Below are 25,020 nucleotides of genomic sequence, written 5' to 3'. Positions count from 1 at the left end.
TACAGAGGTGTGTGTACAGAAATGTCAGAGGAATACTGTACATAGAAGCCTTAAATAGCATTACTGTTATAATAAAAAGCCCCACTGTAGTTTGCACAACAATAAATGAACTTAAATACTGAAATAATATATAGTAGTGATAACTAAATCCTTCAAAATTATAATATATATATATATATATATATATATATATATATATATATATATATATATATATATATATATATATATATATATATATATATATATATATATATATATATATATATATACTGTATATATACTTTATACCAAAAGAATACCTACAGACTTAGCTTTTTCCTTGTCGAAAAGACTGAGAGTGAGAACTACACAACAGGATAAGCGTCAATATATTACAGTATGGTACAATACATATTAAAATCTACTGGGCTGAAATACAAAGCTAATGTATATCTGCTGGTGTTTCACTAATCCATGACAGCTCCAAGCCTGCTGTGCATGTAGCGGGGGTCTGTGTCATGGTGATGGAGCAGGCGACCAAAGCAGTAGTAGTTGTAAATAGTAGCATGGGGGATGTGGACTTACCTCTCGTGGGTGGGGAGTAGTTGCCCAGGAAGTGGTGAGGGCTGAGGGAGATGTGGCGAGGCTTCTGTCTCTGCGCCGATGGTCCAAGCACGGCCTGTCCACCATGCACACGCCAACACAACGACACCAACAGAGAATGACAAAATAAAAAAAATAAGGATAGGGAGGTGACGAGACAATGGTCATGCTGGATGCTGTCATTGGTTCACGTGCCAAGTGATTGGTGGTGGTGGTGATGGTAGTGGGCGGCAACTATATGTATTGCTCACCCACCACAGGTTTACTAGTAAGAGAAGGTGCAGGAAGAGGTGTGGTTGTGTTGATGATCGTGGGCAACAAGTGGGTGAGAAAAATGACACAAGCTAATAAATTATCATCATGCAGCTTAAAGGGACAATCAACTTCCCCACCATAACCACAACGCCACACAGCTGCCTCCTATACCAAAATTAATGCCAACAGTATAAACTTGTACACCTTCTATGCATTGTATCCTTGACTTGTTATTGAACACTGATAGACAATTAACTTGTAGCTGAGATAAGAAAGATTTCTGATGACAAATTGTTGCAGGATTCCTTTTCAAAATAAATGAAGGCATTTATAATATACCATACAGTAAATCACATTTTTTTTTATTTTAAGGACTACTAATAAGTACCATGTAAATTAAAACTTATGAACTCATTAGCGAAAATAAGGTATTGAAAACAGGATCACATTTATTATAAAGTGCTGTACACTGTATCTTCGTTCCTCAGAGAGCCGTGATGATGTTTTTTTTCTTACCAGTCACTACTGAAGGTGTAGGGCAGCTAAATTCCAACAAGTATGATCACTGGGATTAGCTGAGGTAGTCAGGTTGTGTGGATGATCTTTGTGGCCAACATTCTCCACATTAACAATGATCTTAAATGTGCTTACTGCATCATGATCAAGTAATTCAGTGCACTGTACTATGAGAGTGACAATACCATGAATATTACTTAATACAGTACTTAATCTACTGCTGGAAGAAAGTGCTTGCAGGGCTGTGCTGCAGAATTTTATCTAGTGACACATATTACTGTCCAGTGTAAATATATATTTATCTTTTAATACATTCTACCTTTCAAAGTGAATTAGAAATGAGTGAGATACTGTACGAATACACAATGTGCAGAAAATAAATGAGCATTACTATCCCGCAATTACTGTGTACTTTCAAATGTTAAATTTAATAAACTTTTACAAACTAATAATTATATACAGTACAATACTTACTATTTATTTTTATTAAGTAAAACAAATTATATTTACAAAGAATTGCAAATTTCAATCAACTGTAAAAAAAATTGTCATGCATGAATTTTGAGGATTTTTCGCCCCATTAAAATATAATTCAGGTAGGATACATTCTAATATATATATATATATATATATATATATATATATATATATATATATATATATATATATATATATATATATATATTACAGCCAAACCGTGTAGGCAGTAGGTAGTAGGCAGCTACCAAACAGGAGGTACTACTGCCTGGGAAGAGGATAGCATAATGTGTTGTCTATGGTAGACCCTGCTGCTATATGGCATTGCAAAAATTATGACCAAGTCCCAGGTTGCTGATCTGACTTTCTGTCTTCATTTACACAATTGCAGGGTCTCAATTGTTTCTTGCTATTGACAACACAACATACATATATCATTTCTCACTAATGATCGTTTTTATTTTTATAGTTCCTTATTATTATTATTATTATAATTATTATTATTGCAGTGTTTTCATTATTATTATTGTTATCATTATTATTTTATTTTTTTTTTTGTAATTTTATTATAAATTTTACTTATCTGAATTATTATTATTATTATTATTATTATTATTATTATTATTATTATTATTATTATTATTATTATTATTATTATTATTATTATTATTATTATTATTATTATTATTATTATTATTATATTATTATTATTATTATTATTATTATTATTATTATTATTATTATTATTATTATTAATTATTATTATTATTATTATTATTATTATTATTATTATTATTATTATTATTATTACGTTTTCACCCCAGGCCCTGATGTGGGTCTGGTCACCTGTGTCCGGTGGCTACATCTGTAAATAAATAAAAAAAAAAAAAATCGGGCATTTTGAAATGACTTGTTTATTAGTCAATAGCAAAATTAATGTTTCAGGCCTAACCTAATCAACTAACGTAACATGACGTAACGTTAATTAGGCTTGGTTAAGACCTAAACTGTCCTAACCAAACCTGATTGAATAATTCATTTTGCTATTTGACATTTTTTATTTGTTTTATTTAGTTAAATTCCTGATCACACATTTGACTGCATTATATGTATACAGGGTATATATATGTATATATATATAAATCTCTGATCTTGTCATATGTAGAAATTTTAATTACATCAAATTGGTGACAAATTAAGCTTTTGGTACAAGTGTTCCATAGAACAGAGAAAACCTACTTCTTGACACCATATTAATTACGAATACACAGTATTATGTTTGGTCAGTCGAAACTTCTTCCTAATATATATATAATATATATATATATATATATATATATATATATATATATATATATATATATATATATATATATATATATATATATATATATATATATATATACATATATATATATATAAGTTTGCTCTCTAGCTTAATATTTCCGTTTGAAATATTATTTGTGAATTGTTTTTGTATTTTTTTTAATAAATATTATCAGTACAATTCTTAACAATCTAAACCAGTAATCAAGTTACAGTAAGTCATCTATGGACAACACTGCCAGGTTTCCCTCACAACATACCAGCCTCCAGTCCTTGTGGACACAGTAACACTGTACTCAAAATGTGTACAAAAAGATCAATGTACAGTGCACAGTATCTCAAAATACAGTATCCCCAAAAAGCATCTGTCCACAATCGGTGTGGAATATTGAGATCACGGACAATAGATATTGGGGCATGTCAGACATGCATTATTTGGGGATATAGTTTAACATAAATAATGGAATGTGTATGGTTACTAATAACGCGGTACAATGTCGTAATTTTTAATGACAGTCCGGAAAAGCGAACGCGTTAGCTATTCCGTAAATCCCAAACGCCTTGCAATAAACGCCTTTAAATGGAGTAGGATCATTATGCCACAGAGCCCCGCACACCAACCCTCCCGGGATATCAAGAGTTGCTTATAGCATTTCGGAAGTCATCGGACCCGTTCTGGTAGAAGCCTTTTTTGGGGGGATGCTTTACCTAAATCATCATCCCAACTCCTCGTTTATTTTGACCCTTGGTTCTAAATTTGTGTTAATTGTCTTCAGATGGGCCTAGAAAGATGGTAATTTGGGTCACATATTCAGACTAATCCTAAACTGTCCCCACAAAGCTTATATTCATTTAACATTTTCTGAAAAGTTTTGTGCAGTTATTCTTAACAATGATCAGCTTTTGATATTTGAGCACAAAAAATAATATTTTAATTCATAATTACAAGCAATATCATAACTATTAGTCATGCATGTACGATAAATATCTGGTCATCGTAACACCATTTGAGAGTCTTAACGAGTGTCAGTATCAGTCTCTGATGTGTGCTGCCTTATTTATAATGACTTATATTTATTATAACCTTATTAAGAGCGGTCCTATATTATTACCACCAAGGCAGACAACTACTGCATAGCATGTTGGCTACATCTAGTCATGCTTAACTTGTCAAAACATAACTTAAAGTACAATATACTGTATACACTTTTTTCTTTAAGCTGTAATTTGAATGATTGTATTTGCAAATATATATTGATTTGGCATTAAAAACAATGCATGGGCCTCAGTTTCTGTGGTTAATTTTATGGCAGGAGGCAAGAACAAGTGGGTATTGGGAGTGGTGGGAACGGGTGGGGTGGGGTGTGTGGGGCACGTCACCCATCCCGACTGTAGGCGTGGTGCTTCACTGAAACATACACATTACACACACACATATATTGGTACATATGACTGACAGCTCACCATACGAAAATACACATACATATCTACACTATATACATCCATACAATGATAAATAACGAATAACAGTTTTCTTCATTCATTAAAGATTCATACGTACACATTCACAATTCTACATTGTCATGTTCTGGTTTTCACACACACACACACACACACACACACTACTACTATTACTACTACCACCCATACGAGCACTTACTGCTCCTTACAAGAACAGCCCAATCCCAACCATTGTAAAAATTATCAACAACTCGTGGTCAACCAGTGTGTTCACTCCCAGTCAATCTTACTTTTGCACTGTTACTATGTTGAAATGCCCTGTAGTATAACCCTCTCCCCACCTTGTTATTATATATCATATTTGTATCACTTATATTACTTGTATATTATTTGCCAATCAAGTGACCCATTCCCCAATTATATAGCTGTATACTTTCAGCATTCTGGCTGCCATGCTCTTTCAATAAACCGTTAATTATTATTATTTTTATATTATTATTAATACTACTACTTTCCTGTCACCCGGAATCGAGTATGACGACCTCGATCTATTATACAGTGTCAAGCAACTAAACTAGTAGGTCTTATAAGAAGGTCGTTCAGATATATTTTAGAGACGTAACGATCTTCAAGAGTGAGGTGCTTCCCCGCCTGAAGTACTGTCACTTCGTCTGGTTCCCAAGATATGCTAGAGACTGTCAGTTGATTGAAAATGGCCAAAGGAGGGCCACCAGACTGGTGCCTGCACTTTGGCACCTCAGTTATCCAGAGTACCCATACCTGGAACTGGCGGACGCTCGCCCCACAATGGGTCACAGCTCAAGGTTGAAGAAAACCAAGTCCAGAAAACTGTCAAGGCAAACTTTTTCGGAGTGACAATTGTGAACTCTTGGAACAATCTGCCGGAGAGTGGCGAAGGCACCGAGTGTGAGCTCTTTCATGACCAGACTTTACCATCACTGGAGCAGGTTCAGATACATTCAGGAGCCAGTGCATGTCCAGCACTTGCTAACAGTGAGTATCAGAGACGTGACTAGCCGCCCAAGCGGCTAACGAGCCAATCAGTGGCGATGAGGATAAAAGTAAATGTAAGAAAAGTATATGATCATCCAGCTATGATACAATGATATGAGTTATTAAGGATGTCACACCTTCGCTGGTGAGCTTCGAGGTGGCTTGAGAGGCCGTTACGGGACCGGCAGGCCCACAGATGTTGCAATGGGAGGCTACATCTAGTACTTTTATCCTCTTCGCCACTGATCGGCTTGTTAGCCGCTTGGGCGATCGGTCACGTCTATGATTATTTCTCCTTTTCATTTAACTTCTTCACCAAAAGATCGGCTCGCTAGCCGCCCGGGCGATCGGTCACGTCTTGCGCCATATGTAATACTGGGCATGCACCGGCTCCTGAATGTACCTGAACCCGCTCCAGTGTTGGTCAAGTTCTCTGAAAGAGCTCACACTCGGTGCCGTCAAAACACTCTCTGTGTAGATTGTTCCAAGAGTTTACAACCTCACTCCAAAAAAGTTTGCCCTCAGGGTTTTCTGACTTGCGGCTTCTTCAATCTTGAGCTGTGACCCCTTGTGGGGCGAGAGTCCGCCAGCTCCAAGTAGACACTCAACTGAGTAGTGCCCCTGAGATGCTTATACACCTCAACTAGGTCGCCCTTGCCTGTCTGTAGTATAAGCTAGTAAGTTCAGGCGCTCCAATCTCTCAGGGTAGCTGAGGTGCCGAAGTGCAGGCACCAGTCTGGTGGCCTCCTTGAACATTTTCAACCAACTGACAGTCCCTAGCATATCTTCGGGACCAGATGGGGTACAGTACTCCAGATGGGAGCACTTCACTCCTGAAGATCGTTACGAGGGACGGACCGTCTAGATATCTGAACGACCTTCTTATAAGACCCAATAATTTATTTGCCTGATTTACCTTCTTTTCACAGTGGGCCCGGAGAACTCAGCTCATTGTCAACATACACACCTAGGTCCTTCTCACACACAGTCTCAACTAGTGCAGTTTCTTCATCCCATTGGGACATATGATACGCCTCCTTACCGTTGGTACGCCCCAGGTGCATCCTCTACACTTCGTGACATTGAATCTCAGCAGCCATTTTTCGACCATTCCTGGAGCCCACAGAGGTCCTTCTGCAGCCTTTCAACTCCGCTTGGTCTTAATTTTAAATAACTTGGCGTCATCGGCAAACATTTGTATGGAGGAGGTACAACGTCAGGCATGTCATTTATGAAACAAACAAACAACAGCGGGCCCAATACACTGCCCTGTGGTACCCCACTTGTGACAGGTACAGATGACGATTTCGTACCATTAATCACCACACACTGCTTTGCGGTCATGTAGAAAGTCTTCATCCACTCTAGGACATTTCGAATTCCGTACTCCTTCCAGTTTGATTTTCAGCCTCGTGGGTACACTGTCGAAAGCCTTGGCAAAATCCAGGTAAATATTATCGATATTACCACCCACTCCAGAATATGGGTCCAAATATCCAATACCTCAGCAATTGTGTTAAGCAGGAGCGCCCTCGGCATAAAACCGTGCTGGCAATCTTTACAAGGTTGTTTTCGTATTAGATGTTCCATTGCCAATTCTGATAATACTCTCAAGTACTTTACATATTATGCTGGTCAGGCTCACCGGTCTATAGTTGTTCGGAGTGACGATCGCCCTTCTTGAAGATAGGACTCACATAAGCCACTTTCCATTCACTGGGACCATTTGTTCATCCAGGCATTTACAAAACAGGATCTTCAGGGGCTCGGAGTTTTGCACAACCCTCTTAGCACTCGAGGATGCACCATGTCAGGTCCGGGACTCTATGACCTTTAGCCTGACAGTTTATTTCATACCCTCTTCTGTGAACACAATGTGGGTCAGTGCTGTGTCGAACCGTCTGTGCTGGAGGGGCGGCGGCAGCGTCTTTCAGGGGCTGGCGCTTATCTGCCTCTTTATGCAGTCGGGCTAATTTGAAAGTATTAACACCTTGTGTGGTGCTCCTCCAAGCGTTACGGTGTGGCGTAATCGTCTTCAAGGTGAGGGGATCGATTTGGCAATTTTTCAGGTTTGTCTTAAGACTATCCTTATACCTTTTCCGTTGCCCGCCGACGTTATGTTTACCATTCGTTAGGTGACTGTAAAGTAGCTGCTTTGGCAGTCTACTGTCGTCCACGCGGGTATCATGGCCAGTCCAACGTAGTTGTTCATGGATAATAGCAGTCTCGATGCTCCTACAGTTGGTGTCAGCAAGAATACTGGCATATGTTCTCGTCTTCCCAGAAAAATTGAATACACGCGCAAGAATCCCTCCATTCAGCCTACAAAAGACATATACAAATCCTCCTTACCAACCATTCGAGCACACGACTTGGCTGTCACTCAGAATCGAGTATGACGATCATCCAGCTATGATACAATGATATGAGATATTAAAGATGTCACTCTGTTGGTGAGCTCTGAGGTGACTCGAGAGGCCGATGTTGCACGTGTGGAGGGCTACATCCAGGACACACACACACACACACACAGTGAACACCACGCCACCACAGCCAACGCTACTAAAATAGGTGTATCACAAAAGGCGGTGTGAGAACTATGACGAAAATAAAGGGGGAGGGAAAACCACACAGCAAAACAGCAGCTGGAGAAACAGCAGGGAGACGACTCACCAAAGCACCCGTGTTTCTTCATCAGTTTCTTCTTAGACAAGATCTTCATCGCCTGGGGAAGGAAAATATAAATGTAGTTAACCCAGAAGAATGATAACTTAACCTCTTTAGTATGAGGAGTTAATCCCTTGAGTATAACTTAATCCCTAGATTACGATGACTTCACCCCTTCAGGACAATGACTTATTCTCTTTTGTAATGAATTAGTCCACTGATTCATATACTTTGACCCCTTGAGTACTATGACTCAACCCCGAGTACAACTCCTTAATGGCTTAACCCCTTGACTACAACAAATACGATATCATAATCCCTTGAATATGATGGTGATATTCTTCCTTTGAGTACGATGACTATGTAATCAAGGGGTTTAGGTCATCGTACTCAAGAGGTTAATACTGCATGGAAAATAAGGACAAGAGAACGTAACTTACATTACACTAGGCTACACTGCATGAAAACATTAATTACATTACATAAGGCTACACTAAGACGCAAAAGACCTCACAAAATTATTATTCTCCTAGCCTCACAAATTTTCTGTAATGGAATGTTCGTGACTAAACTAATGTCACTTAACAAGAAAAAACATACAATAATATTACATGAACAGCGTCACACTATTCTACGACGGCTGTGACCACTAACAAAATCAAACTGACATCTCTGAGTAGTTTATTATTATTATTATTATTATTATTATTATTATTATTATCAAAGGATTTACTGTGAGTTTAGAGATAGTCATAATAAAGGTCACATCAACAGGAGAAACACTCTTCTTTCTGCCTATCATATTAAACTTCAACACTGTCAGAGCCAGAAATGTCACTAGTATATCATTTACCTGTGTGACCTTTGAACTTTTGACCCCTCCAGCGCTAAACCTCGAAAAGGCAAACATATACCCGAGGGTAAGTTCGTTTACGAAATATAAATCAGATTTCTTTTCAAGTGGCTGTTAAATTATACAAATTAACGAGAAACTGTTGGACGGCTGGGCAAGACTGGGAGATTACAGGAACCCGATGTACTAAAAATGCCGAAATATAAACAAACAAAACATAAATAACACGTACACAAATTTTAAATAACACATTCAACTTTTATTTCTTCCCAATGATCATGTGAAACGTTGAGGCTAAAACTGTCAACATAGGAAAATATTACTTGATCACGTGACCCTGACCTTTGAAAAGCCTCAATCGTCGAAATAATATTTTTAGGTGAAATACTGAATCGAACGTTTTCAAGTGATTTTTATCTATCAACTTTCATCAATATTGCCGATGCCATGTGTCGAAAACAAATGAGTTACAACAAATATTAAAAGAGAAATGACTTTTGTAAATGATACGCTTTAATATAGCTCAAGAGATGAACAGCTTAATGCAAATCTGGAAAAGGAAAGACGGAATTTATATCGTATTTACACCTTACTAGGATAATATTATAAAAAATAATAGTCTTTACATATGCCAGAAAAAAGATCAATCGTAGTCAGTACTCACATAATGCGTGTCGTCCTCCTCGTTGTAGGCGAGTTTGACGATGCCATACGACCCCTGGAACAAGAAAAACCTTTTGTTAGTTCACTATATAGCACTGTTCACTGAATCATCTGCCATCTTTAACTATTATGACGACCAATTTACTGCCCAGCGAGATGTGGCCGTCACTGTTTACTGTACGGAGTAGCATTTACAAATATTTTGAATTTTTGTCCACGCAAATGAAGATATCATCAACATGCCTTTGTGTGTGTGTGTTATGACATTCACAAATGGAAAAGAATGGTCTGGCCAAAGCAGCCATGATTGATGGCGACTGATCTCGACTTATCCAATTTCGCTTTATTTTTCAGTAGCCATTACGTAGCAGCACTCATTATCTGACTGTTCTGCCTAAAATCTATCTACAGTAGAGTATTACACATGAATATTTAAGCTATACTGTATTATTATTATTATTATTATTATTATTATTATTATTTATATATATATATATATATATATATATATATATATATATATATATATATATATATATATATATATATATATATATGCAAGTAAATCGTAGGTGCAAGGAGGAGATCAGGTCCACAATACCAATACCTGACCATTGTGGACCTGATCTCACCTCCTCTGTATATATACAATTTTGATGGTATTACTCTCTAGTCTGTACTACCCTGAAGATGTGAATTACACGAAAGCGCTGGGAACTTCGTGTTTTCTTTTTCCTTGTGGTTATAGCATATATATATATATATATATATATATATATATATATATATATATATATATATATATATATATATATATATATATTTATTTATTTATTTTTTTTATTAGCCCACCGCACAGTCACTGATCCACATCGGGTCCTGGAAATAATAATAATAATAATAATAATAATAATAATAATAATAATAATAATAATAATAATAATAATAATAATAATAATAATAATAATAATAATAATAATAATAATAATAATAATAATAATAATAATAATAATAAAATAATAAATAATAATAATAATAATAATAATAATAATAATAATAATAATAATAATAATAATAATAATAATAATAATAATAATAATAATAATAATAATAATAATAATAATAATAATAATAATAATAATAATAATAATAATAATAATAATAATAATAATAATATAATATTAATAATAATAATAATAATAATAATAATAATATAATAAATAATAATAATAATAATAATAATAATAATAATAATAATAATAATAATAATAATTATAATAATAATAATAAATAATAAATAATAATAATAATAATAATAATAATAATAATAATAATAATAATAATAATAATAATAATAATAATAAACATTATTAGAAATAATTAACAATTATAATAAGAATAAAAAATAATAATAAATAAATAAATAAAATAAAAAAATCAACAGTGAGACAATATACTGTATGTATGTTGTGTTGTCAATAGTAAGAGAAACAATTGAGACCCTGCAATTGTGTGTAAATGAGGCAGAAAGTCAGATCAGCAACCTAGGACTTACATAACTCGGTTAAAAAACAAACAAATGGGTGTGCAAAATAATAATAACGAAACAAGAAAAAAAATCAGTCATTCCGTTGAAATTAAATATCCATCCAAACGTTAAACTAGATTTTTTCTACCGGGGTGAATACAACACTGGTTACTGGTTCGCTCCCACGGTACCCCCAAGTCCTTCCAGCAGTGAATCCTAACTGTACAGTGTGGGAGATGACAACGGTCGAGTATAGTGCCGACTACGATAACTTCTTGTATACCGAGGACTTGTTAGTATAAAAGGTGATGTCCTCCTATAGGCCTGTGGGAATCCCTCTTACCCATACTATTCGTATCTCTACAAGTTTAATGTGTTCAGCAGAGAACTGACTGACTGCAAGTATGCGACATGATGCTTTGGGTTGCCTGGCATGTGTCCAGCTTATACACACACACACACTGCCGTATACTGTACACCTCCAGGAAGCTCCGGGGTTTTACGTCCTCACTGACCCAGTTACTGCTTCGCCTTTTCCGTGCAGGACTGGGGGAAGTTTACCCATCAGAAAACGTTGCCAAGAAGACCTGAGGAAAATAAGCAATGCGTTCTGAACATTCTCGTTTAGTCACAGTGTTGATAATGACGCCATGGTGTCTGGCCCCACACACATACACAGCTGGTTGTATGGGATCACCTGCAGACTAGACACCCCAGCAGCTTATATCACTTAAGTTAACCCAACCCTCCACGTATCGTATGGGTATTTAATCCTCAGGTGAAATAAGTTGAGGTGTCTAATCTTCAGATAATCCATTTTGTGCACTTTGGGGAACTGAGAAGTAAGAGGCAGTACATGACGTCAGCACAAGCGGTCCGTCATGTTGGGGATCTACTGTAATAGGACCTTGATGCGACGCTGGCGATTTTGGGTAACTGGTAGGGTGATCGCTGGCGACTTCGGTGAAACTGAAAGTATTGGGGATAACTTATTTATTTTTACTTCACTGGCTTTTTTTTGTGAAACGGAGTTGCTTTCGTGATGTGAAGTCTTCATGTTTGTGCTGCTATTGAGAGGTGTCAAGCTGTTACTCAGGGGTAGAATTGCCAAAGAACGGTCACTCACGGTCACTTAACGGCGGTCACACGTTTACACGGACACAAATATCGATCTTGTGAGGTAATTACAGGTAGGTCGAGGGTAAAAGGTAAAAGTAAATAGACCAACGAGGAGGACCTTCACGACCCATTAGTGAAGAACAACCTAAAGAAGGATCACTTGAAGATTAGACACCCCAAATTTATTTCACATTGCTGATTTATTCAACGTAACCTAACCTGAACAAAAATTACCTGTAGATCAGAACCTCTAGTTTATCAAACCTAACCTAACCAAATCTTACTTAACCTAATCTAACTCATCCTTACTTAACCTAATCTTCCCTATCCGTACTGAACCTAATATAACGAAACCTTACCTAACCTAACCTAACCGAACCTAACCCAACCTAACCTAATCAACATCAAGGTCTTGGCTCGTTACCCCCAATCTCCTCCGCTTCTCACGACAGCAGACGAACTGATAGGGAGTCTCTCGTTCTTATACAGGGAGTCTAAATATTCTGCCGATCTCCATGAAAAATCTGTACGCTAGTGTGTGTAATTTTTTGTTTCTTTCTGGGACACCCTGTATTAACCTTCCAAGACTTGACACGAAGATACTTTCGTTGTTCTGAGGACATAAAGTTTCTTCATAACACCTGAAGATAAGACCCCCAGCTTATTTTATCTGATGATTAAACACCATAATACTACTAACATAATAATCTAATCTAACCAAGCTTAACTTACCTTAATATAATGCTAATCTAACCTAACTTAATCTAACCTAACCAGACAGTGTTAGGGTGATTAATCTTCAGATGATATAAGCTGGGGTGTCTTATCTTCAAGTGATCCTAATCTTACAGCGAAGACCCGTCCACACTCCGGCATCTACACGGACAAGACCAAGAGCACAGCTTTAGTGTTGGCTCAGGTGCTGTAAATGTGGCAACAGAAAATGGGAAACGGGGTGATGGTTACCTATCTTTCACGGTCTGGGGGGAGGGGAGGGCAGGACTCACTCACACTCTCTCTCTCTCTCTCTCTCTCTCTCTCTCTCTCTCTCTCTCTCTCTCTCCTCCTTCCCCAAATCCCCCTTTTCTCTCTCTTCTTTCCCTATGCCCCCTTTCCCCACCCCCCTATCTCTTCCCTCCTTCCTCACCGTCTTTCTCTCTCTCTCTCCCGCTCCTCCACCTTTCTCTCCCTCTTCTTCTCCACCTCTCTCGTTCTCTTCCGCTCCTTCTCCACCTCTCTTACCCCCTCCTTCCCCAACCTCTCTCTCACCTCCCTCCTTCCTAATTTCTTGTTCTCAAAAGGTCGACATAGGAATATTATCCCTCAAAATAAATAAATGAAGATTAATTTTATTTTCAGGGTGTTTTTGTTATTTACTTGTGATCCCTCTCCCCGGTGACCCCTCTCCCCGGTGACCTTTCTCATCCCTCTCACCCCTCACTTGTGACTCCCTCTCACCTTTTTTAGTCTCCCCCCCTCTCACCTCTCTCCCACTCCTCGATCTCACTTCCCTCATGCCGTATACCTCCCTCCCTTATCTCCTCTCCCCATTCCGTCCACCCCTCCCTTCTTCTCTCCCTCACACCGTCCACCCCACGGGGTAATAATATACTGGATTTAGTTCTGTCGAACAGAGAAAACCTCATTAGCAATGTCGAGGTAGGGAACAAACTTGCAAACAGCGATCACAAAATTTGATTCAGTTAGATTTTTCAGGGCGAGCGTAAGAAGAAAATTCACTAAAGTACCAGATTTCAGAAGAACTGACTTGGTTTAAAGGCGCTGAGAGGGGTGTCGCCTTGGCCGTGAACCTGACAGATGACACCGACCTGATAACGAGATCTGAGATTGCGAGTTCGACAATTTAAATAATGAGTTACTTAATGCACAAAGGCAGAACATACCATACAAAAACTCAGATCAGACAACAATGACCCTAAATGGATAAATAATTATTTAAAGAACATCATTGGCCAAAGGAAGGCTATAGGTAGAAGGATAATGCGTGGCGAAATTTACCTCCAGGATTATTATAAGATATTGGCGAGTAGGGTTAAAACCGAGATAAGGAAAGCCAAGAGGAATAATGAGGTAAGGATAGCAAGGGAGGCGAAGACAAACCCCAAAGGATTCTACCAAATGTATCAAAACCAAACACGAGAAAAGATTGGACCAATACGTCAGACTCAAGTAGCTCACTGATAACGACGGAGAAATGAGCAATAATTTGAATAAATATTTTTCAACAGTTTTCACCACGAAAATTTAAACATGATACCCGGAGCACCGACTCTATTCAGAGATAGTGAAGAAAACAAATTAAGTGAGATAGTAGTGACTAGTAACGATGTTAGTAAGCAAATAGACAAACTAAAGCCTAATAAGTCACCTGGTCCGATGAGATATTTGCCAGAGTATTAAAGGAATGTAAGGAAGATTAGTATGCCCTAGCAAAGTTGTTTAACATGTCCTAAAAACACGTGTAGTGCCAGAATCCTGGAGGATAACGAATGTAATACCGATTTTCAAGAAGGGGATAGATCATCATCTCAACTACGCCCAATCAGTCTAACATCAATAGTAGGCAAATTACTGGAAGCAATCATTTCAAACTCTATTCGAATCACCTGGAGAAGCACCGATTGATCAATGATTCCCAGCATGGCTTCACAAGGACGTTCTTGCCTAACTAATCTATTAACATCCTTTTCATCAGTTTTCGAATCGGTGGACGAGGGCACAATTATGATGTGGTATATCTCGACTTTAGCAAAGCCTTCGACAGAGTCCCCCACGAAAGACTAATTAGAAAGGTGACATCCTTAAATGGATTAGGCGTGGTTACAGGACAGGAAACAGCGAAAGTGAGCATTAACGGCACTAAGTCCCATTGAGCAACGTCACAAGTGGAGTTCCCCAAGGCTCAGTACTTGGACCATTATTATTTATTATATACATAAACGACATAGTACGGCATAGGCAGCAACATAAGTAAATTTGCTGATGACACTAAAATAGGACGTTATCAAATCTGACGAGGACTCGCAAAACTACGGAAGATCTAAACAAATTTTTCGAATGGTCTGAAAATGGCAGATGAAATTCAACGTGACAAATGTAAAGTACTCAGTATAGAGATGTAAACAGGGAAACCAGATACCAGATGAACAACGATGCCATAGAGAAATCCGAATGCAGAGAGATTTAGGAGTAATGATAAGTAGGAACCTGCCAAGTAAACAATGTTTTTGTTCGTAACAAGGCTAATAGCACTTGGGTTCATACAAAGGAGTGTTAGTTACAAGACTAGCGAGGTCATCCTAAAACTGCATCTTGCCTGTGTGAGACCACACCTGAATTACGAGTTCAGTCCGGTCACCGTATTACAGAATGGATATAGAATCCTGGAAAAATTCAGAGGAGAATGACAAGACTAATCCCGGCATTAGGAACCTTGAGTATAGAGACAGGTTAAAGCATCTTAATTTGCACTCTTGAGAGACGTAGAGCGAGGGCGACCTGATAGAGGTGTATAAGTGGAAGGCAGGGCTAAACAAGGACATTACAAAGGTACTCAAATTATCCAACCAGGAGCGAACTGTAACAATGGTTTTAAATTAGACAAATTTAGATTTAGGCGTGAAATAGGTAAACACTGGTTTGGAAACAGAGTAGTGGATGAATGGAACAAGTTACCAAATATCATCATTAACTCGAATACGCTGAATTGCTTCAAACATAGGTTGGATGCTCATATGAGCAATAGGGGTTGGGTGTAAACGGGACTGCCCAGTATGGGCCAATAGGCCCGCTGCAGTTTCCTCCATTCTTATGTTCTTATTCTTCTTCCCTCTCTCACCTCACACCGTCCACTCCTCCCTTCTTCTCTCCCTCACACCGTCCACCCCTCCATTCTTCTTCCCTCTCTCACCTCACACCGTCCACCTCCCCGCCTTCCCTCCCTCACACCGTCCACCCCTCCATTCTTCTTCCCTCTCTCACCTCACACCGTCCACTCCCTACATTCTTCCTACCTGCTTCCCTCCATCACACCGTCCATTCTTCTTCCCTCCTCACCTCACACCGTCCACTCCTCCCTCCTTCTCTCTTCATCACACCGTCCATTCTTCTTCCCCTCCTCACCTCACACCGTCCACTCCTCCCTCCTTCCCTTCATCACACCGTCCATTCTTCTTCCCTCCCTCACTTCACACCGTCCACTCCTCCCTCCTTCCCTCCCTCACACCGTCCACCCCTCCATTCTTCTTCCCTCCCTCACATTGGCCACCCACGACTTACCGTATAACTACAGTGAGCGACAGGGACCCATTGCCTCACCTCACTTAATACCTCTTTATCTGGAAACTAATTATACATCGAAGAGGAGAGGAGGAGGAGGCGTGTCCAGGACCCTTTCAACACCATCACACAAACAAGGTATAAATATATGAAGTCAGTGTTCGTCGACCCTCCTTAAAAGTTGTCGTCCGCTTTTAGCCATTAATCTCAGCGGAGGGAACTTTTGTCTAACAACGGGTCATTTTAGCCAACTGAAACGCGTAATTTTGATTTTCCACGCTTTCTCGGGGCCTTCTCCTCCTCCTCTGGTTTATTCTACCTACCGTGTCTTTTGTTTTGTGAATGGGTTGGGTTGTACTGGTGACTAACCGCCCGCGGTGGCAATTACCGTGGAGGATCAATACCACGCGGAGACGGCCGCCCCAGAGTATAGACTGTGTGAGTGTATGGTACACACACACACACACACACACACACACACACACACACACACACACACACACACACACACGTAATAACTACTTCAAACACTTTATATTTACAGAAATACATTTACAAACACAAAATACAAATATAAATACTCAAATAAATATACACCAATAAAACATACATACAAAACATATATTCATAGAGACAGATATACACACACACACAAAAACACACACACACACACACACAAACACACACACACACACACACACACACACACACACACACACAAAACACACACACACACACACCTCCCAGCAGACCCCACACACTCTTGAAGCCCACTCTCACACCACCCCTACTCACACCACATTCTACACCATACCTCTCACCATGCCAGGGGCCCCCACTCTCACAACCACCCCACCACACCACATTCAATACACATACCTCCACATGCCAGCCCCCACTCTCACAACCACCCCTACTCACACCACATTCAATACACCATACCTGTCACCATGCCAGGACCCTACTCACACCACCCCCACTCACACCACATTCAATACACCATACTACCATGCCAGGGCCCCACTCTCACAACCACCCCTACTCACACCACATTCAATACACCATACCCCTACCATGCCAGGGCCCCCACTCACAACCACCCTACTCACACCACATTCAATACACCATACCTCTCACCATGCCAGGGCCCCCACCTCACAACCACGCCAACTCACACCACATTCAAACACCATACCTCACCACGCCAGGGCCCCACTCTCACAACCACCCCTACCACACCACATTCAATACACCATACCTCTCACCACCAGGGGCCCCACTCTCACACCACCCCTACTCACACCACATTCAATACACCATACTCACCATGCCAGGGACCCCCACTCACACCACCCCTACTCACACATTCAATACACCATACCTCTCACCATGCCAGGGGCCCCACTCTCACAACCACCCCTACTCACACCACATTCAATACACCATACCTCTCACCATGCCCAGGGCCCCACTCTCCAACCACCCCTACTCACCATTCAATACCATCCTCTATGCAGGGCCCCTCCCACACTCTCACCACATTCAATACACCATACCTCTCCCATGCCAGGGGCCCCACTCTCCACCACCTCCACATTCAATACACCATCCTCTCTCCAGACATCACCCTACCACCACCCCACTTCCACCACCCCTACCACACATTCAATACCCATACCTCTCACCATGCCAGGGCCCACTCACACCCCATCATCTCTTTGTTATCTACTGCGTTACTCTCCCAATAAACTTTAGGTTCACTTTATTAAAAAATGTCTGAGTACGTTACTGTATTAAAGGAAAAGATTGAAATTGTCTGATGAAAAAGGGGTCCGAGAACCCCTAACCCTCTGGATCCGCCCTTGGTATGTCACCCACACGCACACTCAACACACACACACAAACAGTCAAACTAAGACACACTGACACACCACACTCCCACAGACAGCACACACACACTTCCCACATTCACCCCAACCTAACACACACACACACACACACACACACACACACACACACACACACACACACACACACACACACCTCTCGCCATGATCTTCAACAAAGTAAACTAATTAACACGTGTCACCTGACGGCCAGCAATTCACTTCTTTATCACGTTTTCCTCAGAGCTCAGTTCCCGCCTCTAAACACTGCTACCTTAGGGGTGGTATTTAAATGTTGTCAACCCAATGAGATTCGAATACGGGACTTAATGGTTATCAGTCCTGCACCCAGGAGCTATGTAATAATAATAAATAATAATAATATAATAAAATAATAATAATAATAATAATAATAATAATAATAATAATAAATAATAATAGCAGCAGTAGTAGTAATAACAATATTGCAGTTGCCTCCCATAAACAAAATAATAATATTAGTAATACTATTATTATTATTAAAATAATAATAGTCGTAGTAATAGTAACTAATAATAACAGCAACAACATTTCAGAGCCAGCTCAGTATACGGCAACAGACATCACTAAAAGCCTACGTCATGTCAACAAATGTTCAGGTGCAGCTGAGCTTGATGTTGTTGTTGTTGTTTGTTTCAAAGTGCAGAAATTTTATCGCGTCCACTAAGAGCATCATCCATCATGTGGCTGCACGTTTCCTCCCCTGTCGCGTCGCGTAACTGTTTGTCGCGTTTCATTTAATCAATCCGATATTTCTGACGCTTTGCTATTGTTAAATATAATCTAGAAAACATGGTGTTTTTTTTTTTTCTACGTAAAGTGCAAAATAGCGAGCAGACGTGGTTATGATTGGTAAGGTAAGGTTAGGTTAGGTTAGGTTAGGTTAGGTTGAATACATACAAAGGTGCTAGTGTAATATGAGGTCTACAGGGCTGGAGTTGGTCTACCGGCTTGTATCAGTGCCACCCTCAGTCCTCATTAACAGGTATCATCAAGTACAAGTTCATATTTGTTGCAAGTGGGTGAGTTAGCAGTGGTGACCTGCAACCGGTGTGTTGACAGAGGGGATAACGGTGTTTACTGTCCCAAACCACCCGACCTGCCCCGTCCCCAACACACCGCCCGTCTCACCCCAACCCACCCCATCCGTCTCACCCCAACCCGCCCTGCCCGTCTCACCACCCCACCTGCCCGTCTCACCCCACCACCCGCCCGTCTCACCATCCGCCCGTCTCACCCCAACCCACCCCTCCGTCCACCCCAACCCACCCTGCTCCGTCTCACCCCAACCCACGCCCGTCTCACCCCAACCCACCCTGCCCGTCTCACCCCAACCCACCCTGCCCGTCTCACTACCACCGCCCGTCCCCCAACCCACCCATCCCGTCTCACCCCACCTGCCCCCTCTTACCCCTCCCGTCTCACCCCCAACCCACCCTGCCCCGTCTCACCCAACCCACCCTGCCCGTCCACCCACCACCCATCCTGTCTCACTAACCCGCCCTGCCCGTCTCACCCCAACCCACCGCCCGTCTCACCCCAACCCACCCTGCCCGTCCACCCCCAACCCACCCCGTCCCGTCTCACCCCAACCCCCCTGCCCGTCACCCCAACCCACCCTACCCGTCTCATCCCCAACCCACCCCCGCCCGTCTCATCCCAACACACGCCCGTCACCCCAACCCACCGCCCGTCTCATCCCAACCCACCCCACCCTGTCTCACCCTAACCCACCCCACCCCGTCTCATCCCAACCCACCGCCCGTCTCACCCCAACCCACCCCGCCCCGTCTCACCCCAACCCCACGCCCGTCTCACCCCACCCTGCCCGTCTCACCCCAACCCACCCTGCCCGTCTCACCCAACCCACCCCGCCCGTCTCATCCCACCCACCCCCGCTCTCCAACACCCTGCCTCACCCCAACCACCCGCCCGTCTCACCCCAACCCACCCGCCGAGTCTCATCCCAACCCACCCCGCCCCACCTCAACCCACCCTTCTGTTGCCATGCTAGTTAAATGTCTAGAATCATCTGAGTTTAGCCCCAGCTTATTTCAATTGATTAAAACCACTAACGCTTCTTTGCGAGGTTAGGTTGAATTAAGATTGGAGGTTAGGTATGTTAGTTGATTAAGAAAGGTTAAGTTAAATTGGATTAGATTAAGGTTTTAGGTTGTTAGTTAGGTTAAAAAAGTTAAGTTATGATGAAGTTAGATGGATTAGATTAGGTTAAATTAATCTAAGGTGAAATAAGTTTGGGGGATTAATATTCAGGTGATCCGAAAACAATTAACATTATTTAGATAATGTGTTTTTAGAGACTTCCTCTCCTAGAACTTAGGACCCAGGGAATAGGTAATAATTATGCTAATCTGATCTTACTGACAATAAAAGTCATTAAGTCGGATCAGCTGACATGAAACGTTTGCTGAGTGCTGACGGTGGTGGTGGTGGTGGTGGTGGTGGTGGTGTAGTGGTGGTGGGTGAAGGTGGTGGTGGTAGTGGTGGTGGTGGTGGTGTGGTGGTGAGGTGGTGGTGGTGAAGGTGGTGATGTGGTGGTGTGGTGGTGTAGTGTTAGTGGTGGTGGTGGTGGTGTGGTGGTGGTGTGGTGGTGTGTGGTGGTGGTGGTGTGGTGGTGTGGTGGTGGTGGTGGTGGTGTAGTGGTTGTGGTGGTGGTGGTGGTGGTGGTGGTGGTGTAGTGGTGTTGGTGTAGTGGTTGTGGTGGTGGGTGGTGGTGGTGGTGGTGTAGTGGTGGTGGTGGTGGTGTAGTGGTGGTGGTGGTGGTGGTGGTGGTGGTGGTGAAGGTGGTGGTGGTGGTGGTGGTGGTGGTGAAGGTGGTGGTGAAGGTGGTGGTGAAGGTGGTGGTGGTGGTGGTGTGGTGGTGGTGGTGGTGGTGTAGTGGTGGTGGTGAAGGTGGTGGTAAGGTGGTATCATCACACAACATAAGTAAAGTTAATGCTAAACAAATTTCCCTGCAATTATGTTTTATTCAATCTCCATCTTTCAATTCTCAACAGATCATCTAAACGGACAATATTTCACACACACACGGGGGCGGGTAGGTGCGTATAGAAAACAAAAATAAATTATAAGAGAGAATGGAGAAATGTGTGTTTGGAAAGTAGCACATAGGGGTTGAGATAACAAGTACAGACATACATACATACATACATACATACATACATACATATACATACATATCCTCTCACACACACACGACCCAATAGCGGTTTTGTATAATTATAACCAGGTACAGTATTATAATTATTGCGCTAAGGTCATTATCTCTCGTTATACGCCCTCTATCATCACTAATTGTGGACATAATCGACGTCATTTAATAAAACAAATGACGGCCACGACGCGAAGATCAAACTCTCAGTCAACACAAGTTTATATCATTGACGGGATTTGTCTAATAGTTCATAACCTTGTTCTCACCTGTAATTACGCCAACTGTCCCAGCTTAATCCTGTTCACTATCCCAGCTTGAGCTAGTCCGTTATTCCAGCTTGATCCAGTCCGCTATCCCGGTATGATCTAGTCTGCTATTCCAGGCCAGTCCGCTATCCCGGTGTGATCTAGTTCACTACCCCACCTTGATCCAGTCCGCTATCACAGCTTAATCCAGTCCGCTATCACAGCTTAATCCAGTTCACTATCCAAGATTGATGTCCGCTATCCCAGCAGGATCTAGTCTGCAATCCCAGCTTGATGTAGTCCACTGACCCAGCTTGATCTAAACCTTAATCCAACTTGATCTAGTCCGCTATCACATCTTTACGCAGTCCGCTATCTCAGCTTATTGTAGTCCACTATCCCAGATTGATTTTATTAGCTATCCCAACTTGATCTAATCTATCACAGCTAGCCCCAGCCCGCTATCCCAGCTAATCCCATGCAAGTACCGTATGAGCGAGAGAGAATGAGGTGAGGGGGAGGAGGAGAGAACATAGCTGAGCAGACGCAAGAATCAATAGCTGCCTTAAACAAGCATTTCTCCGTTCAGTATAACGTAGCTCCCAGGCGACCTCCGAGTGCTGGCTGCTGCTGCTTCTGTTGTCAGAAAACGACCCAAGCAATTTAGCCCACTTTTTTTTTTAAGGTGCATGAAATAGCTGTTCTAATTTTAAGTCTATGAAACCTTTCCACCTACTCTGTCTCTCTCTCCTCCGCCGTCACTTGTGGATCCGTGCGTCAAGCGAGAGAGAGGAGAGAGAGATGGGAACGCAGGCTGGTGGCGCATGGAGGCAGGCAAGGCAGGCCCCCGGGTACGGCTCAAGATTGGGAAGTGTCACAGCCTAGGAATTACATCTTTAATGGTACCCCGCTTCACTGGGGGATGGCACTATTATAGCCCCGCTCTACTGGGGATGGCACTATTATAGTACCCCTGCTGCTCTGATTGGAGATGGCACCATTATAGCATCCCCACTTACTGGAGGATGGCACTATTATAGTACCCCACTCTACTGGGGGATGCGGCACCATTATAGTACTCCTGGCTCTACTGGAGGATGGCACCATTATAGTGATCACTCTACTGGAGGATGGCACTACTATAGTACCCTCTACTCTCACTGGGACAGAATTCCACAGTATCCTGGCTCTACTGAGGATGGCAATTATAGCACTTACTGGGGGATGGCAAATGAATATAGCACCGCTCTACTGGAGGATGGCACCATTATAGGCACCTTGCCTTATCGAGGATGGCACCATTATAGTACCCCACTCTACTGGGGATGGCACCAATATAGTACCTACTTCACTGGGGATGGCAACATTATAGTACCCACTTCATTTGAAAGGATGGCACCATTATAGTACCTACCTACCGGAGGATGGCAATTACTATATACCCCACTTACTGGGACACCATTATAGTATTCGTTTGTCGAGGATGGCACCAATAAATACCCACTCTACTGAGGATGGCACCAATATAGTACCCTACCGACAGACGGCACCATTATATATCCCGCTCTACCGGGAGACGGCACCAGATTATAGTACCACTCTACTGGGGGGATGGCACCATTATGTACCTGCCTAATGGGAGTGTGATGGCACCATTATAGCACTTTCAGCCTACTGGAGGACTACCATTATAGTACCCACTTGACTGGGGATGGCAACACCTAGCACCACTTCACTGCATGGCACCATTATAGTACCACCTACTGGAGGATGGCACCATTATAGTACCCCACCTACTGGAGAATGGCACCATGGAACCCACTCTACTGTGATGCAAGGCACCATTATATAACGACTCTACTGGGATGGCACCATTATAGTACCCACTCTATCAGACAAATTATAGCAATTTCGCCTCACTGGGATGGTGACTAATATAGTGTACCTCACTTACTGGGATGGCATGCACTATTATAGCACCAATTTACCGGGAGGATGGCACCATTATAGTACCCACTATCGAGGATGGCACCCAAATATAGCACCACCCACTGGAGGATGGCACCATTAGGCACCCCACTTACTGGAGGATGGCACCATTATAGTACCCATTTACTGGGATGGCAACCAATATATACTCCACTCTACTGGAGGATGGCACCATTATAGTGATTCCACTCTACTGTGATGGCAACCATTATAGCACCACCTACTGGAGGATGGCACCAGCTATAGTACCCCACTTCATCAGAGGATGCACCATTATAGTACCCGCCTCTACTGGGGATGGCCATAGCACCTCACTTACTGGGGATTACACCACATAGCATTCACCGGGGATGTACCAATATATACCCCGCCTCTACTGGGAGGATGGGTACCATTACAGTCCCGCCTACTGAGGATGGCACCAATATAGTACCCATCACTGGGGGATGGCACCATTATAGCACGACTCTACTGATGATGGCACTAACAGACACCCAGCTCACTGGAGGATGGGCACCATTGTTAGCACGACTCACTGGGAGGATGGCACCAGCCAGAGCACCCAGCTCCCACTGAGGATGGCACCACAGGTACTCCAGCTCCCATTGGAGGATGGCACCATAGTACCTCAATTTCACTGGAGATGCACCATTATAGTACCCTGCCCACGGAGGACAGCACCATTATAGCACCCAGCCTCTACTGGAGGATGCAACATAGTACCCCACTCTACTGGAGGATGCAGCCTGATTAGAGTACTGCAGCCTACTGGAGGATGGCACACCATTATAGTACCCAGCCCACTTGGAGGATGGCACCACGTTATAGCACCTACCCTTAATGGGAGGATGCTCATTATAGTACCATCTTCACTGGAGGATGCTTACATTATAGCACTACCCCATTGAGGATGGAGCACCTAT

General features: G+C 41.8%; 1 protein-coding gene across 1 annotated transcript in view; it reads right to left on the bottom strand.

The window, feature by feature from the left end:
- LOC121857777 (calcium/calmodulin-dependent protein kinase kinase 1-like) overlaps positions 1 to 25,020 on the bottom strand; it is a gene marked incomplete in the record, with an annotated part of 85,495 nt that overhangs the window by 38,623 nt on the left and 21,852 nt on the right. Inside the window, 2 exon segments of the mRNA XM_042353961.1 lie at positions 8,308 to 8,359; positions 9,819 to 9,872. Coding sequence (XP_042209895.1) covers positions 8,308 to 8,359; positions 9,819 to 9,872 — 106 coding nt within the window.

This window comes from Homarus americanus, unplaced genomic scaffold, assembly GCF_018991925.1.
Source record: "Homarus americanus isolate GMGI-L3 unplaced genomic scaffold, GMGI_Hamer_2.0 scaffold16712, whole genome shotgun sequence".
Classification (NCBI taxonomy): Eukaryota; Metazoa; Arthropoda; class Malacostraca; order Decapoda; family Nephropidae; genus Homarus; species Homarus americanus.
This window is presented reverse-complemented; position numbering and strand designations above follow the sequence as displayed.